The sequence below is a fragment of the Bolinopsis microptera genome, chromosome 3 (genome assembly GCF_026151205.1).
Source record: "Bolinopsis microptera isolate Bmic1 chromosome 3, MBARI_Bmic_1.0, whole genome shotgun sequence".
NCBI classification, from domain to species: Eukaryota; Metazoa; Ctenophora; class Tentaculata; order Lobata; family Bolinopsidae; genus Bolinopsis; species Bolinopsis microptera.
In genome coordinates this window covers 13,189,765-13,211,257 of record NC_087074.1, presented here as the reverse complement: position 1 = coordinate 13,211,257, position 21,493 = coordinate 13,189,765, and the positions used below count along the sequence as shown (strand labels likewise).

General features: G+C 37.9%; 4 protein-coding genes and 1 long non-coding RNA gene across 5 annotated transcripts in view; 2 read left to right on the top strand and 3 right to left on the bottom strand.

The window, feature by feature from the left end:
• Positions 1-198: 198 nt before the first annotated feature.
• On the bottom strand, positions 199-5,066 carry LOC134812893 (palmitoyltransferase ZDHHC12-like). Its single transcript, XM_063820495.1, has 6 exons — positions 4,829-5,066; positions 4,481-4,650; positions 2,495-2,571; positions 2,210-2,356; positions 1,411-1,515; positions 199-1,298 (listed from the first exon to the last, which is right to left on the bottom strand). Exons 1-6 carry the CDS (start codon positions 4,984-4,986, stop codon positions 927-929), a joined length of 1,029 nt encoding a protein of 342 aa, XP_063676565.1. The 5' UTR covers positions 4,987-5,066; the 3' UTR covers positions 199-926.
• Positions 5,067-5,165: 99 nt separating this feature from the next.
• LOC134813035 (uncharacterized) lies at positions 5,166-9,407 on the bottom strand. The gene is made up of 3 exons (XR_010159990.1): positions 9,207-9,407; positions 5,840-5,960; positions 5,166-5,713 (listed from the first exon to the last, which is right to left on the bottom strand). It is a non-coding gene; the product is annotated as an uncharacterized LOC134813035 (long non-coding RNA).
• A 441-nt stretch (positions 9,408-9,848) lies between these two features.
• Positions 9,849-21,267, bottom strand: LOC134813204 (deoxyribonuclease TATDN1-like). Its single transcript, XM_063820891.1, has 2 exons — positions 21,177-21,267; positions 9,849-11,993 (listed from the first exon to the last, which is right to left on the bottom strand). Exons 1-2 carry the CDS (start codon positions 21,265-21,267, stop codon positions 11,095-11,097), a joined length of 990 nt encoding a protein of 329 aa, XP_063676961.1. The 3' UTR covers positions 9,849-11,094.
• The window catches only part of LOC134813587 (calcium-transporting ATPase sarcoplasmic/endoplasmic reticulum type-like), a 77,017-nt gene continuing 73,451 nt past the window's right edge, over positions 17,928-21,493 (top strand). The window contains exon 1 of the mRNA XM_063821431.1: positions 17,928-17,953. The gene's annotated coding sequence lies outside the window, so the exon portion shown is untranslated. The remainder of the gene's footprint in view (positions 17,954-21,493) is intronic.
• Positions 17,934-21,493, top strand: part of LOC134813588 (complement component 1 Q subcomponent-binding protein, mitochondrial-like) — a 20,879-nt gene continuing 17,319 nt past the window's right edge. The window contains exon 1 of the mRNA XM_063821432.1: positions 17,934-17,954. The gene's annotated coding sequence lies outside the window, so the exon portion shown is untranslated. The remainder of the gene's footprint in view (positions 17,955-21,493) is intronic.

Here is a 21,493-nt window from a genome sequence, read left to right as displayed (position 1 = left end):
CTCTCCATCATTTACCATCCTATAATGGTTATCATATCGAATGTAAGCGTTGTACAAATTTCGCACTCAGTTTATTTTAAAAACGTGATTACACTGATTGATGTATTCAGGGATGCTAAGCTAAAAGGGCAATGGAAACAACCCAACATGAACAGATTGATTATACATTTGATCAAAGGAAGCACTAAAACAGATAATGAGCGAATGCAAAGCAAATTTATGATAAATAATGCTGCCGATGGTAATGACAATGAAACGATATTGCAAAAATATAAACATATGTCTTGTTACTTAAAATGTACACATTACAATATATCAAATCACTTTCAGAGCAATGAGGTATCTTTAAAAAACTTTTCAAAAGATTCACACAGCTTACTCATGTAACGCCTAGCGCTTATGAATACAACACATTACACAATATAAATAAAAGTGGCGTTTCAATCAAATCAGTGATCATAGAAATATACCACAAAAAGTAATCAATTCCACATAGTATGGAAATGAATATTGAATATTGAAGTAAGTTCATCAAACTGTACTGCTGTCTTATGTAAATTTTGTCCACATAGTATGGAAATAAATATTGAATATTGAGGTACATCAAACTGTACTGCTGTCTATACATTATTATTTATTATGTAAATGTGGCAAACGTAAGTTCTAGAACGCTTATATAACTTTAAGAGAAATTAATATAAATTGCTTAGCCAATTCTAGTTCTTAGAAATCATAGGAAAAATTTAATAAGGATACAATTATACTGGCGACTTGAAATAATAATAATCATAAGTAAAACGACAAATTTACATTTAATTACAGAGCAAATTTCCCCCAAAAGTAGTGTAAAATTTATAAACCAGAAATTGTTACGTACGATCGTTACAATTTATCACATCATAACGCAAAGCTTACTGAACCTAAGATCAAGCTGTCAGACTAACTTTCTTAGGAAGTCTAGGAAACTTGAATTGGATTGTTCTCTTCTTGGTGAGAAAGTGTTGAAAGAACAACTTCCCTGCAGTCAAGACAGGAGGAATGAGGAACAAGAGGGGGTGTTCGCGTTTAGAGATCAGTAAAATGTGAAACCTAGACCTGGAATCTGTGATACTCCTGAGGGAGAGCCGGCTGAGGAGACCTTTAGCGGATACGAGGAGTCCAGCGTTGAGAGACTCCAGGAGACAGGACATGGTGGAGGTGTTGGAGAATAGGGCCAGGAGGTTGAAGGAGTTCATGAGAGTGGCACCGGGCAGGTTCAGACATACTACCACAAACATTAGGCTAACTATGCCAACACCCTGGGAAACGCGGTGGTAAGGTTTTATTATTCGATATTATTCGATACGTCATTAGTAATTAATTATATTAATCGTAAAAATTGTGTACAAAGAGCTAGAGAGAGTTACTTACATCGTCACAATTGTATGTCCTTTCTTCGTAGGGCCAGCCATGGCAATGTAGGAATGGTCCACTAGTCAGGTAGATACTATAAATCATACCCATGTAGAAATATACCTGGAAATAATTTCCCGTGTAACTCATAACGTGGTTTATCTTAATTTCGATTAGTATCATCTAGTAACATTTGTTAGTTCGAGTAGCAGAAGAACTTCCTCCTTACACCTACCTGTCGGATCTACAAGATCGCACCCAAGAGCGTTTCAGACTGTTGCTCCGAAAATCTGGAACCAACTACCAATTGAAATTAAGACTTGTTCTGATGTTGATATGTTCAAAACATTATTAAAAACTCACCTGTTTAAGAAAAGTTATGGCTTGAGCGATTAATTGACAATATAACTTTATGTTATTTGCTTAAACTGTTTAGGATGCAACCTAATGTCATGATCTTTTTGAACTTATTAGCAATTAGACTGTTAGCTCGCTTCATAAGCATGTCATCTTCGTTCCAAAACTTTTTATGTCCTATGCATACACTCCTTGATAGATATCTTGATCTAGTATCTTTGTTCCACACAATAGAGCATAAGTTTTGTGGTTTATCCACTGGGCTTAGAGTTTGTGTTTAAGCTACCAAATTTTATTATTATTTATTATTATCATTTCTGATATCTATCATAATACGTTTTACTAGAAACATTTTGTGTATCATAATCAATCATTGTTAGCGTTAAATAAGTTTGAGCATTCATTATATCACCACATCAAAATTTCTTACATCGAAAGAATTTAAATCAAAATATCTTACCATGAAAGAATAAAAGTAATGGTAATTGTTGAGCCCCACACATCCGAGCACAAACGGACAATGATGGTCCATATGCATGATACACTGTTTACAGGCTTTACAGTGGTGTGTTGTGTCTGCCTTCATACACTTACATTCCAAACAGATCTGCAGTTGTTTTTATGTTATTCAAATTAGGAAAAGTTTAAGGTATCCTAGCTAAAAATAGATGAACTAAAAAGTGCCTAAATTGCTCAAAATTTAGGCACTTTTTAGAAAGAGAACTAGAAATGTCTGGTGAAGTACCTTTTCTTTAGGAATACAGCTCTCGATAGATATTGACATGGCGGTGTCAGGCGTCATAGTAACACGGGGAGGGGTACCTGGAAATTAAATGCTGGATAGAAAATAAAATGTGTCATTATTTTCTGGAAGTAATAATAATCACGAAATAGCTGTTATTCAAAAAAAACCTGTTCATCCTGGGGATGAAGGTTGTAGATGGAAGGTATGTGTCCTATGACCCTGAAATTTTCTTAGATGGAGCTCAAATCCAGTTTATTGGAAATACACCGATGAAGTTTCTTGGCCATTGGATATATGTTGATCTGGGCCTCAAAGATACCAAGAAGCTGATAGAAGACAAACTGATTACACTGTTTCAGGCAGTGGACGGATCGGGCCTGAATGGAGTGATGAAATGCTGGATTTACAACAACCTCCTAACCAGCAAGCTCTCCTGGGACCTGATGATCTACAATCTCCCGGTTAGTTTTGTCAAAGATCTTGAAGCAATATGTACGAAGTATCTGAAGAAATGGCTAGGTGTAACAAAGACAATTACTGTCAGTGTGCTTTACAGAAATAAGGATTGCTTTGGATTAAATCTTAAAAGACTATCGGACTTATACAAGTTCCTTCAGGTGTCCAAAGGTTACTCTCTAAAGAACAGCAAGGATCCTAAAGTTAAGGAGGTCTACGAGCACATGGCCAAGAAGCAAGAAGGGAGCAGTCGGTGGGGTTACACTAATGAGCTGAGTGCTAGAGAAAGAGATCTTTACTTCAGAGAGTTAGTTGGGGTAACAGTGCAAGGCAGGATGGGCTTGGGATCCAAGAGGAGTGTAGCCAGTGAAAAAGAAAAACTGAAAGAACTGGTATCCCATCTCAGAGCAGGATATCCTGTTGACACTGGTAGACAAGGGAGTTCAAGGACAATTCTTAACATGGGAAAACACCATGCAGCTAGACCTAGGTTGGAACAACCTTATTTACAACTACAAGATGAGCCCTGCTCTTCTTAAGTTCCACCTCAATGCAACCCATGACGTTGCAAATACTCCAGCAAACATGAGCCTGTGGAACTATGCTGACACAGGACACTGTCCACTTTGCGGATGGAGACACTGCAACATTAAGCACATTTTGGTAGCTTGCAACTTCTCGCTGAACAACAAACGATACAATTGGAGGCATGACAACGTGCTGCGGGTCATTGCAAAATCCCTACTGGATCAAATAGAGAAGTTCAACAACAAAGATTTTAAACTTGAAGTTCAGGACTGGACAGGCTTCAAGTCATCTAGCAGCTGTTACCAAAAACCAAAGACGAAGATGAAAAGAGAGAGCCCTTTTGAGAAAGACCAAGATTGGCAGATTATCTGGGACGAAGATGACCTCCCAGCACAGTTCCCCCAGCACATCTGTAACGGAACTGCAGAACGTCCTGATATTGTAGTCTGGTCTGATAAAGGAAAGGTGGTCATATTAGTAGAGTTGACAGTTGGTGACGAGAGTAACTTTAGTGACCAAGTAGAACGTAAACAAGCACGTTACAACAGAGAGCTTATTCCTGGGCTGCATGGCAGTGGGTGGAAAGCTCAGCTTTTTACGGTAGAGGTTGGGTGTAGAGGCTTCTGGCATCATACCTTACCGGCCCTACTAAACTACTTTGGTGTTACAAAGAGAGTAAAGAAAGCAGTGTTCCAAGAGGCGGCTTTGGTTGCTCTCAGATGTTCCTATGCAATCTGGTTAGCAAGAGAAAACAAGAAGTGGAGTCCCTGCTACAACATCGCACAAAGACCCACTGTTCTACCATCAACTGAGTGAGCTGAGTGTTGGGCCCTTAAAACATTGTTTAAAGCCACACCTGGAATCTCAAGTACCAGGATCAGTGATGGAAGCTAAGCAGATACATAGATGGAGTTGCTATCGAAAGATATAGAACTCAGGTATCCAACATCGTACCTTGATTATATTGTAGTATTTTCTCAAAAAGAATTATTTAAAACAAACCCGCTTCAGTGAAGACAGTACAGGTGTAGTTTGAGATAGTGTTTAGGAAAAGGAACCAGAACAGTGCGATATGGTAAAGTCCGGTGGAGTTTAACCAGGGATCTTTGTACTCCAGGTGAGCCGGGAGGAATACCCAGAAGAAAAGGTGAAATACTGCTGTGAACACCACACTGAAAGAGAGAGTGTGCTCATTTAGACTGTACAGTAAAGGTTCTTTTTTATTTTGATTGAAATCTCATTAAATATTGATGATAATTTGAATGAAATGTCTCTTGATCCAGAATAACTGGAAGTGGAAAATCGTTATTAAAATACAAAACAAGGAAAATGATATTATGGTGAACCTACCACATAATACAGACGACAATGGTGTCCAGAACTGGGCCTACAATCCGTTTAGGGGCTCTGTTGGGCGCACACGACCGAATCAGATCACATAGCAGAGGAATTTGTAGCAAACCAACTAGGATCACTATAATGGCCACCAACCATACCAGTCCTGTCATCCTGGTTAGTTTAATTTTATATATCTACTCGTTATCAAATAAATATTACATTAAATTTCGTGATATCCTCGCAGGTAATGTTATGTTATGAGTAACAGGGGGTATCAATTTCTAGTTTTTCCAATTTTTATTCATAAATTCAAACAAGGACAAAATAAATCTTCAGTGCTTATTTCTTTATCAAAATAAAAATGGTCACTTAATAAGTTAATAAATTAATTCTGAAACTTCATATCAGTTCATGGCAGCATCAACCTCATCGAATGTTTCTTTAAATCATTAAGGAAATGCTCGCTCAGTTAGAAAAGCCAATGAATTTGGTTGATATATAAAAATCAGTATAAACTTTAAACCTTATTCAACTATGTTTAAATAAATTATCATTACATTATCAGTTAATTTAGAAGCAAATCCTGATTTAACATTAACAATGTACATAATATCACAGTAGCGGTAACTGGGGATCTCCAGGTCGATGTTGTCCTCTGTTATCTTGAAGACCTTCATTAATATTATACAGATCTGCTCTGATCTCTCGAGGCTGGTACTTGCGTTTCAAATCACTTTCACGAGGGGTACTCTTTCGTCTCATTTTCCAAACTATATCTTCAATTTTCCTACCCTCCATCTCATTGAGCATGTCCAGTATTGGAGAGTCCTCTTTTTCAGCTGCCTTTTTGGCCATAGATTTAGATTCCAGTAATGACATAAATATTCTCTCCTCTTCCTGAAATTGTAGCAATAAACATTAAACCAATCAGCAGTAATTCTGACAAATATTAGGCTTGAAAAAACAGAAAATTCTATGATTGACACTCAAAATATAAAATTATGAAAGTAAAATTAAATCTACCTCATTTAGATAAGAAGGTGTACTATTAAGTGTGTGCGCATTAACCCGTTTTATCTGCTCCAACTGAAGGTCTCTCTTAACATCCCATGGCGTTTTTAATTGTATCACACGCCTCACTGTCCTGAAATGAAAGTTTTTTTTTTTTTTTTTTTTTAAGAGAGGCTGGGCATAGAAAGCCCACTAGAGGATAGCATTAAGATGCTTTGCCTACCTCTGGGATGAGGGGGGGTTTATTGGAGACAACAGTGTGAATTGTGGAGGACGGTGGTGGTAATGATCTGAATGGGAATACCGCGCTTTGGTACCAGATGAGTTTATAGATCAGTTAGGCAAGGCTGCATATGTAATGTGTTAATGCGCTAAGTTACGCCAGTCTGATCCAGTTCTTCTGGTACTATTAAGCGTTTGGTGCGGTTTGTGAAGTTGACGATTGTGGTAATGTGGTGGTTGTCGAATATGTCGTTGACCGAGAGGTAGTAGTCCCGAAAGTATTGACCTCTTAGTTGGGCAATAGCTGGGCACTGTCCAAGAAAGTGTGAGACAGTTTCCTCTCCGTCACCGCACATAGGACAAGCACTGGTGCTTGATTTGCGGATGGTGTGGAGGTGTTTGTTTAAGCCACAGTGGCCCGTGATTAGGTGGACTGCGGTTCTATAGTCTTGTCTATTGTTGATGAGTGACGTGTTTATATTATTGATTATTTTGGTGTGCTTTTGGCCAAGTGTTAGTTTGGTGTGTCTAGGACCATCCGTTAACCAGATATCCTGATTCAGTCTGTGGACTTTGTTGTCGATTTGTCGTTTGATGTAAGATTGAGGGATTGGGCATTTCAAAACGTGTTCGCTGGTCGTGCCAAGCTTGGCCAGCTCATCCGCTTTTTCATTTCCCCACAACCCAATATGGGCTGCGATCCATCGGATCTCTAGAGTGTTGTTTGATCCGAGTGCGTTAAGGGTGTCATAACAGTCTCTAGTAGTTCTGCTCCTCGTTGAAAGCGAGGAAATAGCTTGTATGGAGGAGAGACTATCAGACCATATAATGATGTGTGAATTGGTGTAGGATGAGAGATACTTGCAGGCTTCAATGATTGCAGTGAGCTCTGTCTGGTAGACAGTGCAATAATCAGGGAGCTTGAATGATCTCTCTTCCAGGGTGGTGTTGTTGTTGTCAGTCGTGATGATGTACCCAGCCCCACTTCCGGAGTCTGATAGAGACCCGTCTGTGTAGCAGGTGATCGTTTCACTGGTAATGTTGTCGATGGTGTGTTGGAGTGCGGTTCTGTATTCAGTGTTGTTAGTTCCAGGAGTGGTGACGGTGAAGTGCCGTCCCAGCATCATGGTTGGTGCTGTGAGGTCTCTTGTGGCTCTAGGTGGTATGTTGAGATCCTCCATGAATTGTTTGTTGATTGTGGTGTGGTTTTTGATAGTTCCCTTCCTGTGGGCGATAGTTTCAAGAGTGAGGCTGCCGTAGGCTTGAAGCCTTGCTGCCCCCTTCGCTGCTTCGCCCCTCAGGAATAGTATGGTGTCTGGGGTGTCAGTAAGGTGATTCAATGCGAGGAAGGGTGTACTTGGCATGGCACCAGACATCATTCTCAGTGCCAATGCCTGCACACGTTTGAGCTTCCTCGCATTGTAGTCCGTGTCAATTGCCCTGATCCATATACTACAGCAGTAGGACAGAATGGGTCGAATGACCGCTGTGAACATCCATTTACAAGTTTTAGGGCTCATACCCCATGTGGGGCCGACAGCTCTTCGACATTGCATGAGGGATGCCGTGGCTTTTTTGGTGATGTTGATGATATGTTCGTTGTAATTGAGTTTGCTGTCTAATTATAATGTCACACCTAGGAATTTAGCCGACTTCGAGAGACCTATAATGTTGTTGCCAACTTTTATTGGTCTCAAAGTCCACTTAGTATTCCAGGTAAACATGACTATCTGAGTCTTGAGTGCGCTGATAGATAGATCCTTGGTTTGGCACCATTTTTCTATCGTATTGATGGTTTTGCATGTGCGGTTCCAGATGATGTCCAGGTCATTTCCTTCTGCTAGTTAAGCCAGGTCATCTGCGAAGGCTTGCAGGTAACCCGGTATGTCCTTCGCAGTAAAGGAGAGGAGATCGTCGACTACCAGGTTCCATAGAAAAGGAGAAAGGATGCCTCCCTGTGGGCAGCCTCTCCTGATCTGTACCCTTCTCGACTTATCCTTATGACTTAGATTGATAAAGCGATTAGTGACCATGTTGATGATCCATTGCGCTGTAGCTAGGTCCACTTTCGTGGCCCTGACTGCATCAGAAATAGCTTTGAACGAGACGTTGTCGAAGGCGCCCTCTATGTCAAGAAAAACTCCTAGGACATATCCCTTCTTAGCTATTCTGCGCTCAATGGTGTGGGTAACTTTATGAAGAAATGAAAGTGTGTAAGGGAAATTTTCAAAATAAATATCTTGATATGTAAAGGTAGACAATATATACGATATTATATAATAGTTTATTTATAACGATCTTATGATCTTCTATAAAATAGTGAATAGCATAATCCCAGTTTCGCTTCCTACTTATATAGTCCTATGCCGTCCAGAGGGCACCCGATACACTAGGCACAATGCTCAAATAATTGATAGGTCGGATACTACAACTTACATGAGTACCACTGTGCCCTGCTCGGATGCCTTCCGAAATAGCTTCTTTCATAGATCTATGCTGAAATGGAATAGTCTACCAGTATGTATCCGGCAGTCAGAGCAGATTTCTACTTTTAAGGCCAATCTGATCAAGTACCTCTGGGCTGCCGATACAGTCTGGCCAGACTAGCTCATCAGTCTTATGAGTCTCAGAAATGTGTTTTTGTTGGTTACAATTCTGTCCGTCCAATTGCTTGTCCTTCTTTTTCTTTTATCAGCAGTTGTGACGGAATTGTAATGAACAAAATCCATATATAATTATTTATGATATGTTTGATTTCTTGTTATTGTATGTCATTCAAATTTGGTAGACGGCCCCAACGTTAATGTGGCTCTTGCTATGTGTTGGTTCAGCCGAATTAATTATTATGTAATCAAGTTTATTTTTCTCTTTCAGTTAGTTGTCATCCGGCTAAACATTAAGCAACTTATATTGCAGTACCATTTATCAATTAGTTTATCAAAATATGTCATTGTAATTTTGCATGGCTGAAATGTAACGCTTGATTTATATTATATTATAATTAATTGAATTTTCAAATAAAAAATATCAGCTGTTGTCATTTTCCCCCCAAGATCAAGAGGTGGCAAAATTGTGAAATAAATAAATATTTTTGACTCTTGGTGGTTAAACTGAAAGTTTAAATACTGATAAAAATTAACTTTTAAAAAGTAAAAACCCTTGATGGATGCTCTCTAGACCTCCTCCAAATGTAACTTTTGGGACTTTAGGAATCAACTCCACTCCCTTAGTGTGAGTGAGGACTCCTTGAATTTTTTCGGGATTCTGATAATTTTTAGGGGTCCTCAGCTGTCCTGTACCGGCTCCTTTGTGCTTCTTTTTTAACAGTACTCTTGTCAATCTCATAGCCTAGATTATTATATGTTTTATCTACGTTTCAAGAAACATTGAATTTGTATCAGATCACTTAAAAATAAATAAAACATCGTAAGTAATGTCATGATCATTGTGAGTGTTTCCGTGTCAAGTCTACAAAATAATTGAATTAATAAGAAAGCTTTGTTAGAACTACAATCTAAATATGACAGACAACTATGGTGCAGTTACAACTTTGATGCAAATGAATTATCATTGAAATAGGTTAATTAACTAAACTTAATCATATGAGTAAACCACGGTGTTATTGCAAAGAACCATGACAAGGGTATCAGACCTATATATTAATCTAAGAGACGAAACAAAACGAATCATCAAACAACAAATTTTAAAATCCTGCGGCACAGGATCCTGTTGTTTTCCTACTCTGCCTCTCCCAAACCCCTCTCCTTCCCCTTTCTTCAGGTTTATTCTTCAATTTTTTAAATTAGATAGCAGATATATTTTCTTTCGAATTAGTAATGGCATTATACATTATTTGGTATCGTATGTATGTTGTGTTTAGTGTTTGCTAACTAGGTATGTGCTGTATATTTTGAAGAATTTTGAGGCTCACGACGTCTCGTCCCATGGGTTGAGTTGTAAGCTGAGTATATGTTCAAATCGCCTTACTTCGTATGGTGAAACATCGACAGGTTTGCCTTGACCTTTCGGACGAGTGTTTGCCCACCGGGGATCAAAAAATATGATCACCATGAACATTACTTTGACACGTGAACTTATCAAACGACTGTAATGATTCCATTAAATTTTCTTAGTATATTTAGCTAGTTTATAGTAGATACACACGATCACAGAATAGAAGAGCACAATTGGGCTCTTTGTTCTGCGACCGTGTTTCCTCGGTGGGCCGACAGGTTTTTGTTGTGTAGTAGTGCTGGGGAAAAAACACGCTTTAAATATCAATGAATGTAAATATTGTTAATTGACATTAGTGCCACAGTTTATGTGGTAAAAACAAATTTATGGTCAAACATTATATATCGTAGAAGGGCATGATTTACCCACATCACTAAGCATCTGGATGGATAATTAGCACACAAGGATAAACTGACCTTTAAACATGACCACCAGCTATACCACGTAATCATAGCTCCAAAATAAATAAATTGCTCTACATAGAAACATCTGGCCTGATCTTATCACATTGTGGTCCCCTGGGGTTCGGTAAAGCCCTTACAGGCAACTGGGTCCTTTTACCAGCCACAATAAAACTAGTCATGCCAGTACTGTCATAAACTGTAACCAACTATTTAAAAATAAGATATCTTTTGCTAGAATTTTACATTTTAAGCCATAGAGCAATCTTCTCAATTTTAAAATTTAAAAATAACATTTTACCCTAACTATGATGTGGTGGCATTTCATACTTAACTAAAATTCAACTTTGAAAGTCAATAGATTATTAGTCACAATGAAATTATAGTTTAAGACATCCATTTTGCATTGTGTTTCCAATATTAGAATTTATGATATGTATTGATTGAATAATTGGTAATAAATTTAACTTTTGTTTTATTAACTTTTGTTTTATTAATAGTATTAGTAAATCAGAAAAACAGCAAATTCTAAAAGCTATGGATTTAGAAGAAAAGGGTAAACTGCAAAGTTTTGTATGATTTCAGCCAAAGATTCAACTTAAAAACACAACTATAAATCATGTGCCTATCTTATTGATCAGGGAAAAACAGTCTATTTGTGTTTTCAAAGATTTTTTGGCAAAGTACATCTGGATCTTCTTTGCGATATTCTGCCATGACTTCCAACACCTGAACAATATGACATGGTTCACACCTATCTTTGACAGTTGAACCTTCAATCCATCTTTCTTTCTTTTTTATGTCCCATTTTGACTTCACAAATTTTGAGCCAGCATGAGTGTTCTTAATTCCACACCATGGTGCATCTGTTTCAATCATAAGTCTTTCGGTTGGAATTGAAGCCATTGCCTTAAGATTCTCTTCAGTTTTAAGAGAACAACCATTTATCCCAATATAGAAACCCAGCTCAATATATTTTTCTGCTTCCTCAATCGTACCAGTAAAAGAGTGCACAACCCCACCTTTTAGAAGATCTCGCTTTTTGCTGATGATATCAATAAAGTCGTCAGCACAATTTCTAGAATGCAAAAAAAGGGGTAGTTTAGCTTCAGCAGCGAGCTCCAGTTGCATTTGAAAATACTTCTTTTGGGTTTCAATTGAACAAAATTGTGTTCTGTCATAGTCGAGACCTAATTCGCCAACAGCAACAACTTTTTCTTTGTTTTCATTAATAAAATGCTTCAGGACATTTAAATGATTTTCAGGATCACCATTAGTTTCAAACTCGTTGCATCTAGTTGGGTGCACACCCACTGTGCAGTATAATCTCTCATTGTCTTTTACAAGGTTTAAGGCATCAGTTATATCTTCTTGGCATCCAGCTGTAACTATTATTTTATCCATGCCGATTTCAAAAGCTCGTTTAAGAACTTGGTGAAAGTCGTCATCATGGACTTTTTTTCCTCTGTAAACACCTTTGAAAACAGCATCGGTCAGATTGGCTCCAATGTCAATGTATCTCCGCATAGCTATAGGAATCAACAACTTTGAGTAATTCTGTAATTTAAAACATCCTAAAAGAAAGAAAAGAAAAAAAACCAAACAGTTACAAAGTAAGTAAAATACAATTTTAAGTAAAATAATACAGTCTCATCATTATGGGATAATAATAATAATAAATAAATACAACATTTATAAACCGCCTTATAGCTAAATCATATAACTCGATATAATTTAATCCTGGAGATAAACTCCAGTGCTTTCTAAAGCGGCTCTTACATTAACTGAGCTTAGTTTAATTGAAAATTAGACATGACAAGTTCATTTTACCTATGTAAATGCAAAATCAATCAAATGCTAGAGAAAAGAAGTATGTTTTAAGTTTGGTCTTGAAAGATGTAACTGACTCAGCTGATCTTATGTCGTATGGCAAGGAATTAAATACTTTAACTGCACAGTGACTAAAAGCTTTCTCTTTGTTTACATAGTTAGGAGAGGGCGGAAAACTAAGGTAAAAATAATCATTATCAAGACGTACATTTTTAAAACTTTGCTGCCTAGGAGATATCAACTCTTTTAAGTAAGGAGGAGCTATATTATTTAAACACTTGTAGGCAAGTAGGGCAATCTTAAAATCTATTCTAAATCTAACTGGTAGAAAATGAACTTTCTTAAGAAGTGGAGTAGTGTGTGCCTTTCTTCCTCTCCCGAAAATAAATCTTACAGCAGAATTTTGCACCTTCTGTAAACGACTTAAATCATAAGAGCTCAGTCCAAAATATACGCTATTGCAATAATCAATTCTATTACAAAGTTGTTTTATACCGAAGACAAATCCTCAACTTCGCATTGGCATCATCATCAGATTTATTGGTCTTCTATTAAAGTAGGTCAGTGAAGCAACTTATAAGTTGTGCATCATGTCTGGTAAGCATTCCTGCCTTTTATCATATTTCATAATCTATGCTGCCATCTAATTGGGTCCAACTGGATGTTCAACTCAAATCGATCTCAGACTTATCCAGGCATAAGCTAAAATAAAACAACCAATATAGAAAAGGATGAACCAATGAACTGTACAATGCTGTCATAATACCATAACACCTTGGCTATTGAGTGCTGCGTGTGATACAGTGGTGTAACGAAGGGCCCCGCTGACCCCGCTGTGCAGGGGGTGCCATCTTGGGGGCCCTAAAAGGAGAGGAGGCACCGATAGGGGGGCCTGTTTCTACCGGGGTGGCGCAAACATGCAATGTTACGCCACTGGTGTGATAATGCCCAAATGTAATTGTGGGCTAGCATGCCGCACGAAATTAAGTCAAGGCATCATGTATTATATTAAACAAAGGTTTGCGCCATCTTGGGGGCCCTAAAAGGGGAAGAGGTACCGATAGCGGGTGCTTTTTCTGCCGGGGGAGGGGGGCACCAATATGCAACGTTATGCCACTGGTGTGATAATGCCCAAATATAATTGTGGGCTAGCATGCCGCACGAAATTAATAAGTCAAGGCATCATGTATTATAATAAACAAAGGTTTCTTATTATCAGCATTCAGTGTTCACAACTTTTCGAAGATACAACGTCTTGAGAAAGTTGTATACGTTAATCAGAAGACTTGTAATTGGCTCCAATCGGGTATCAATTGCTTTGTAGTGCAATCAATTTATCCAATAAATGAGCTAGCTATATCTGTTTTTCTTCTTTAAAATACAAATGATACTAACAACTAAGCACTATTATTGGAATCATTTTGTTTCGTTATTTAATGTACAAAAGTGAAATGGTTATTTGATTTGCTGCTAATAAAATGAACCGGACAGACTAGACGCAGAGTATAAAGTTACAGAAAATTACATAATAGCGCTCGATTTTATTATAGATTTTATCGAAGATACTCAAAATCGTGCATGGCAACAAAATGATGCTTAATGTAACATTTAACTAATTCGAAATCTACACTAGACAATTAAGAACAATTTTATACTGTTACTAATTAATAGCAGCACCTTAACTTGTGTTTTTAAACAACAATTGGTTCTAGTTCGTAGCTTCATCATTTATTTAAAATTTAATTGCTAATAGTGAAACGCATTATTTTATGCGCGGCGAGGTCCAGCAATTTTATATTGCATATTAATTGCACAATTAATATATAAATTCAATTTTTAATTACCTGGGGAGTTCAAAGGCATTTGTACATTGTATTGTGTTTTTTGTTCATAAACACTAATTAAAAATATGGCAAATTACTGCACCGTACTTAGCTAGATACTTTAATAAATGCATGCAAGAAGGCCACTTTCCCGATGAATTAAAAACTGGGAGAATCAGCCCCATTTACAAAAAAGAAGATGAACAGCTTTTAGAAAACTATAGACCAGTATCAACTCTACCTGTATTCGGGAAAATTCTAGAAAAGTTAATATATAAGCGGCTCTATAGTTTCCTTACTTCCAAGGGTATAATACATGAAAACCAGTTCGGCTTTAGAAAAGGACACTCCACCAGCCATGCACTGAACTACTCTGTAGAACATATAGAATCGTTAATTAGTAAAAAGCAACATGTCCTAGGGGTCTTTATCGATCTCTCAAAAGCCTTTGACACTCTAGACCACTGTAAACTAACTACAAAATTAAACAACTATGGCATAAGAGGAAATGCTCTGAATCTTATCTCTAGTTATTTGTCTAATAGGAAACAATTTGTAAACGTTTTGGATACCAAATCTGATGAATTACCGGTTGAATTCGGGGTCCCTCAGGGTAGTGTATTAGGACCTCTACTTTTCCTACTGTACATCAATGACATATGCAATATAACTAAAAAGGGTAAATTTGTCTTATTTGCAGACGATACTAATATATTTGTCGCTGCCGATTCGAGAAATAAAGCATATGAATTGGCTAATGAAGTACTACAGGCCGTAAACAAGTATATGGGAGTTAACCTACTGCACATTAATGTAAAGAAGTGTTGTTACATGTATTTTTCTCCCTCTAAACGTAATAATAACGAATTAGATGCCGATATAGATAGCCAAAACTTGTCCATTAATAACAAAATAATTAAACGTGTAAGTCAGACAAAGTTTCTCGGAGTAATCATGGACAAAGTTTCTCGGAGTAATCATGGATGATAAATTGAGCTGGAAACCACATATATCATCCCTCAACAAGAAACTAAGAAGTGCTTGTGGACGTATCTACCGTATTAAGAAATGCTTACCAGAATCACTATATAAACAAATATATCATTCTCTCTTTGAATCACACCTAGGTTATGCTATTTCTGTCTGGGGAGGTATTCCCAATAATCAGTTAAAACCACTATTTATTACTCAAAAGAAGTGTATCAGGATTCTATTTGGAGACTATGAAGCTTATGTAGACAAATTCAAGACATGTGCTAGAGCAAGACCAATTAATTCTCAGCGTCTAGGATCTGAATTCTATGTTAAAGAGTCCACTAAGCCTCTATTCACAAAACATGAATTACTTGTTACAGAGAACCTGTACCGATACCGTTGTTTAATGGAACTTTTTAAGATCATTAAGTCACGAGTACCAATTTCGTTATACTACTTATTCAACATATCAAATAGGAAAGATAATCTGTTCATTACACCCTCTCCAACTAATCAATTTATTTATAAATCTGCATGGCTGTGGAACGAATTCCGTAAAGTTGGCCCGTTAACTTTCACCTCCACATGCGGATCTGTCAAGAATTTACTTAAACAGTCACTTCTAAGAGCTCAAAACCGGTATGGAACTGAGTGGTGTGACAGAAATTTCACTGAATTCTGATTATGAAGTGATATTCATTTGCCTGTTATTCCCACTTAAGCACTTACTGACTGACAAGCTTATCTATGAATACCATGCTTGAATTTAGGTAAACAACATACAACTCATTCCCAGTAACGCTGAGCGCAACCGCCGAATGACACAGTAATATGAGACCGCGCATAGCATTGCGCGCCCATGCTGTGCGCGTTGTCGGCCGAAACTTGGGAAGTTCCCGCTCTAATATTCAGACGACAGTGATGACTCATTAAGAGCACTAATTTCGACCACTTTCCCGGTCGAGCCATACCAAATCAAACTAATTGACCCACGTGTATAGCCAATGTCCTGGCGGTGCTGAGCCGATGTAAAACTCTTCTGTAAACTCTTTTGTCTCTTGTAACTTGTTTATATTTTATATTTTAGTTATACTGTGTACTGTGTACAATAGTTATAGCGTATAGTGTGTGTAGTGTGTAGTGGTTATTTTGTTGTGACGTGTCACTTTATACTTTGCTACCAACGTCAGCCTTGACTTACCATTTATTGTAATTGGTACAGCATATATCAAAACTAAAACACTGTTTTCGATCTGACGGGTGATGGGCTCTCTCTGATGGGACACAGTTCTAGGGGGTACCCGGGGTACGAGTTAACGAATAGTGTTCGTGTCCTTCCACAATCCCCTCTCATTGTGTTTTTGACGGAGGAGAAGCCTAGTTCATCCGTCTGCATCGCTTAATCGAGTTGAAAATTTAGCCAATAACAAACTAAATTACATGTTAGACTGATAGCAGGTGTAGAGTTTATAACATACAAATTCTAAATTTTTGACGGCTGACGATGGTAAGTCGCTACGTTTAATTCGGGACTTTTATAGTCTTAAGTCTTGGAGCTCAAAATGTCTCGTGCTGTGGGCCGTATAAACGGCGCACACCACCGCCCCGCCTTACTTCACGGTTGCGGAGCGGAGCTGGTGCCGTTTGTCTCGGCCTCAAGTGGCGAGTGCTTGCCCATCGAATACACGATTGAAACACTAATTATTTCCACGATTGAAACACTAATTATTTATTGGAATTCTACAGTTTCCAAAACGAAGTACGAAGATATATTAACTTTGAGCTTTGTTTTGGCGACTGCTTCATCGATGGGCGAGTAGGTATTTGTTGTTTAGCGGTGTTGAATATTGGAGCAATTATATAATGTATATCTCCATCATAATATAGGCTAGTGTAAAGATATATAATCAAGAATACAAACAAACGCGAACGGTATTAGTAACTCGCTAGATTATAGATGTTATTTAAACACATATGTTTACGTCAATTATTACTAAAATTAATATTCTTTTTGCTTTAATATAATTACATTGTACATGTCACATGGATTAATGGATTAGTTGAATGAAACGTGTGCTACAAATGTCTACGCCTCACGCAGAACTGCGTACTGCTCAGTACTAATTCATGCTTGAGCGGTACTGCTGTTCACAGTGGCGCGCACTCAATTTAATCACAATAAATAACGAGCGCGCGGTTTTTTGGAATCTCTCCATTATTATATTAATTAGATCGCAGTGCTCACGGCCTGTACTGCGTGAACGACAGAAATATCTTTTAAATTATTTTGCTTCTGAAATTTTGGCTCTAGTAATTAAGAAATGTGACAAGTAATTGTAAGTTAACAATTAAATAGATCCTGTGCGCGGCGCCTACAGCTGACCTACGAATTTCTGAACAATTTTAAATTGTGGCTGTGTGCGCGGCGTACTGTATATGTGTTTGAAATTGAAATTTGAATTTATTTATGAATATAACATTATGTATTGATTATTTGTGGTAAATAAAAATTTTTCTTTCCTTAAAAAATTTTTCTTTCCAAATTGACGCGCCGCGCATATTTTTACTAATTCGTAGTATGAAAATCGAGCGCTGATGCGAACACCGGCATATTTTCATAAGAATAGCGTTGGAGTTTCTTAGTATAATTTTTGCATTTCAAAACTTCTTCTGTCTCTATTCTACTATTTGATGTGTAATTTAATTATTAACTTTGATTTCATGTATCCTGATTGATATGAAGTTCTCATGTCATCCATACTAACTTTTATCGTTTTACCATATGCTTTATCCTTCTAAAGTCGAATGTCCATGAAACATATTTAATACTTTCAACACTACTATATAACAAATAATTTGAGTTTCAGGAAGCAATGTCAATGGCGGGCCAAAAGGGGCCCTGGCCAGTAAGAAGCTCAAGAAGACTCTAAAGCCAAAGAAGAACTCTGTTATACTTCCTGTATTTGAAGACGGCTCGTGTAAACAGTGTGGGAGTAATGACACTGTGAATGAATCGATTATCTGTAATGTCTGTGATGGGATGTTTCACTCCGCTTGTCGCAAAAAAACCGGTGTTCAATTTCCTGAGTCCATTTGTACAAATACCTTCCGTGCTAAGGTGAGACCTATGATTGCAGATCAAGCTCGTTTGGGGTTATTTTCTATTCGTATGTGAAGATTGCATTTCACTGGTAGATGACACCCGTTCTTCCAAAAACGTTTCTCCACCTGGTCCACCTGTACCATCTGTGGTAGATGCTCCTAAGTCCAACCCTGTGATGAGTCATGATAATGGTCATGATGAAGCTCCTGATATTCTCTCCAAAGTTGAGCATCTGATGAGGGCAAACAACTCTGCCCTTCTGGAATCATTTCGTGAGGAAATGCATAGCATTATTGTCGACAAGCTTGCTCTATGTGCTCCAGCCTCTGAACATTTGCTGGAAGAGCGAGTTTCTAATGTTAACAAAGAAAACTTGCAATCCCGGTCTCCAAGTGCACTGTCCTCTTACAGCAATTTTGCTGAAGCTCTTGTAGGTGGTGCTAGTTCTCCTCAGCCAAGTAAAGTGTCTGCTAACATAAATCAAATTAGCAAGGAAAGTAAAGAGATATTGGTGCTAGATAGTCCCTTTCCTTCTGCTGATATTTCATCTGCTCCAGATGTTCTATCTGAGTTGCTCTATGACACATGATTGATTGCTATGAAAACTAGCCTACTAGATTCACATAAGAAGATAACGCTAGTTTTTCCATCTTCATCTGATAGGCTGAAGGCTAAAAGTCTTATTGAAAACTCTGATGTCATTAAATCACTTGGTTTTCACATCACTCTCTCACAGAAAGCTCTCCCTAAGGTCACTGTGTCTAATATTCCCAGTCAGATATTCGAAACCATTGATCGCTCTGGTTTGCCCGCTGAAGATTTCCGGTTACAGACTAAAAAAGCTCTTCTAGATATTATTCCCTTGAAAAATCCTGGACTTAAACACTTGCTAGATAATGAGCATTTCTTTGAAATTGTGTACATAAATGTTGGACTAAGGTACACTACTGCTGGGATCAAGGTCTCTCCTCAGATTAGGAACCTATTGACAGGAGACGGCAAAATCTTCATTCTGAATAGTGCTTGTCCTGTAAAGGATAGATTCATCATCAAGCAGTGCTATAATTGTCAGAAGCTCCACCATATTTCCCAAAATTGTCCTGAGAAAGAAACTCTGGTTTGTATGTATTGCAGCGGTAGGCATAGAACATCAGACTGTCATTACAAGGAAGACCCTAGCAGACATAGATGTCGCAATTGCAGTCTGTCAAAAGATCCAAGAATCTCATCTCACTGTAACACTCACCATTCCAGCTCAGAGCAGTGCCCCATCATGCAACAGGCATTGAATCGGTATAAACAAAACATCCTTACTTCAAAAAACTAGCTACAAACTCTAAGTCAGAATGTCAGAGTATGAACTTTGCCCTGTTCAATTGCAGATCCATCTGCAATAAAACTGCTGGAGTCATGCAATTGCTTGAAGACTTTGATACTGATATTTGCTGTGCTACAGAAACTTGGCTGAGAAAAGATGACAATGCTAAGTTTTCTGAGATGAAAGAACTTGGATATTCCATTCATAGCCAGCCAAGAGCTGGGCGGGGAGGAGGTGTTGCTGTTCTATATAAGAAAAGTCTTAAAGTGACTCCTCAGAAGTGCAAGCGATTCAAAACGTTTGAGTCTTGTGAATGTACCTTCAAATCATCTTCTGGAGATATACTACGAATTGTTTCAATTTACCGTTCTGGCACCTCCACATCTCAGAGTGCTAACATCCCCCAATTTCTAACTGACTTTGAGCAACTCTTGGTTGATTTAGTAGACAAACCTGGAAAGCCCTTGATCATGGGTGATTTTAATATCCACATTGAAGACGAAAATGATTCAGTTGCACAAAGGTTTAATTCACTACTTAGGTCTTGTGGGTGGGTGCAACAAATTTCAGCTGCAACACACAGAGATGGGGGCATATTAGATCTTGTAATTACCAGGGATGGTTCTTTTACTCACGATTGCATTGAAGTTCTAGATCCTGTCATTACTGATTCTGGCACATCGTCTGACCACTACTTTGTTGCTTTCAATTGCAATGTATCTCCAGCACCCATAGGCACTCTAGAACCAATTACTTACAGAAACATTGCTTGCATAGACCTAGATGCTTTTGTTGAGGACATTCTTAAGTCAAAACTATGTGACACTGATTGCTTCAATGACCTCGATAGTGCAGTTGATATCTATGAGTCTGAGTTGAGCAGTATTTTGGACAAGCATGCTAAAGAAAAAACTTTCATCCCAAGAAAAGATCATAACGCTGAATGGTGGTCTACACACTGTCAACAAGCAAAAGCAATGAGAAGAAAGATTGAGAGACTGTATCAAAAGAATCATGATTGCCCAGATTATAAACGACTGTACAGGAAAGCATCAGAGAGAGAATCCTCAGTCATTGTATCCACAAGAGATCACTTCTACAAAACAAGGTTACAAGATAGTGCAGGTGATGCTAAAAAGACTTATTCCATCGTTAATAAGTTGCTCAATAAAGAAAAAGTTAGTACTACTACACCTTCTTGCTCTTCGAATCTTGAGAGTGCTAACAACTTTGCACAGTTCTTTAAATCAAAGGTCGACAACATATACAACAACATTTATTTAGAACAACAATCCCAAGATTCTCCTAACTCAGATGAATTTGTTCCTCTTTCTAATAGCCCAGAGATAGTACAATTCCGTCATGTGTCTGATGAAGAACTAGTAAGCATCATAAAGAATATGTCTAACAAATTCTGTGATCTTGACCCCATACCTACAAAGATTCTCATCAAGTGTCTCCCAGAACTCCTTCCTCTGATCTCATTTATAGTCAATGAATCATTAGTTAAAGGTGAGTTTCCTATAAAACTTAAGGAGGCTCTCATTCGTCCAAGTTTGAAGAAACGTGGCCTTGACGGTGAATCTCTATCTAACTATAGGCCTATTAGTAATCTCTCATTCTTGTCAAAAATCATTGAGAAGTGTGTATCTATACAGCTCACCAGTTATCTTGAGGATAACAACTTGCTTTCTAAAGTTCAGTCCGGCTATAGGAAGTTTCATAGCTGTGAAACTGCAACAACCAGAATCCATAACGACATCTTGATAACTATTGACAAGAAAACTAAAGTTGTTCTTTTACTTCTAGATTTGAGTGCTGCCTTTGATACTGTCAATCACCCAAGATTAATCAAGAAGCTAAGATCTGCTTATGGCATTACAGGCATTGCTCTTACATGGATCAGGTCCTACTTGGCTAACCGTTCATTTTGTGTCAAAGTCAAGGATTCGTCTTCCTCAGCAACTGTTCTTGAGATAG

What these genes read in the sequence shown, in the direction of transcription:
- LOC134813204 (XM_063820891.1), bottom strand. Translation starts at nt 21,267, where the DNA reads ATGGATTCTGGTTGTTGCAGTTTCACAGCTATGAAACTTCCTATAGCC. An exon ending in TGTTATCCTCAAGATAACTG is followed by an intron (nt 11,994 to 21,176) that starts GTGAGCTGTATA and finishes TGATTCCTATAG; the next exon opens with CTATGCGGAGATACATTGAC.
- LOC134812893 (XM_063820495.1), bottom strand. Translation starts at nt 4,986, where the DNA reads ATGACAGGACTGGTATGGTTGGTGGCCATTATAGTGATCCTAGTTGGT. An exon ending in TACTGTCTTCACTGAAGCGG is followed by an intron (nt 2,572 to 4,480) that starts GTTTGTTTTAAA and finishes TTTAATTTCCAG; the next exon opens with GTACCCCTCCCCGTGTTACT. An exon ending in ATTACTTTTATTCTTTCATG is followed by an intron (nt 1,516 to 2,209) that starts GTAAGATATTTT and finishes AATTATTTCCAG; the next exon opens with GTATATTTCTACATGGGTAT.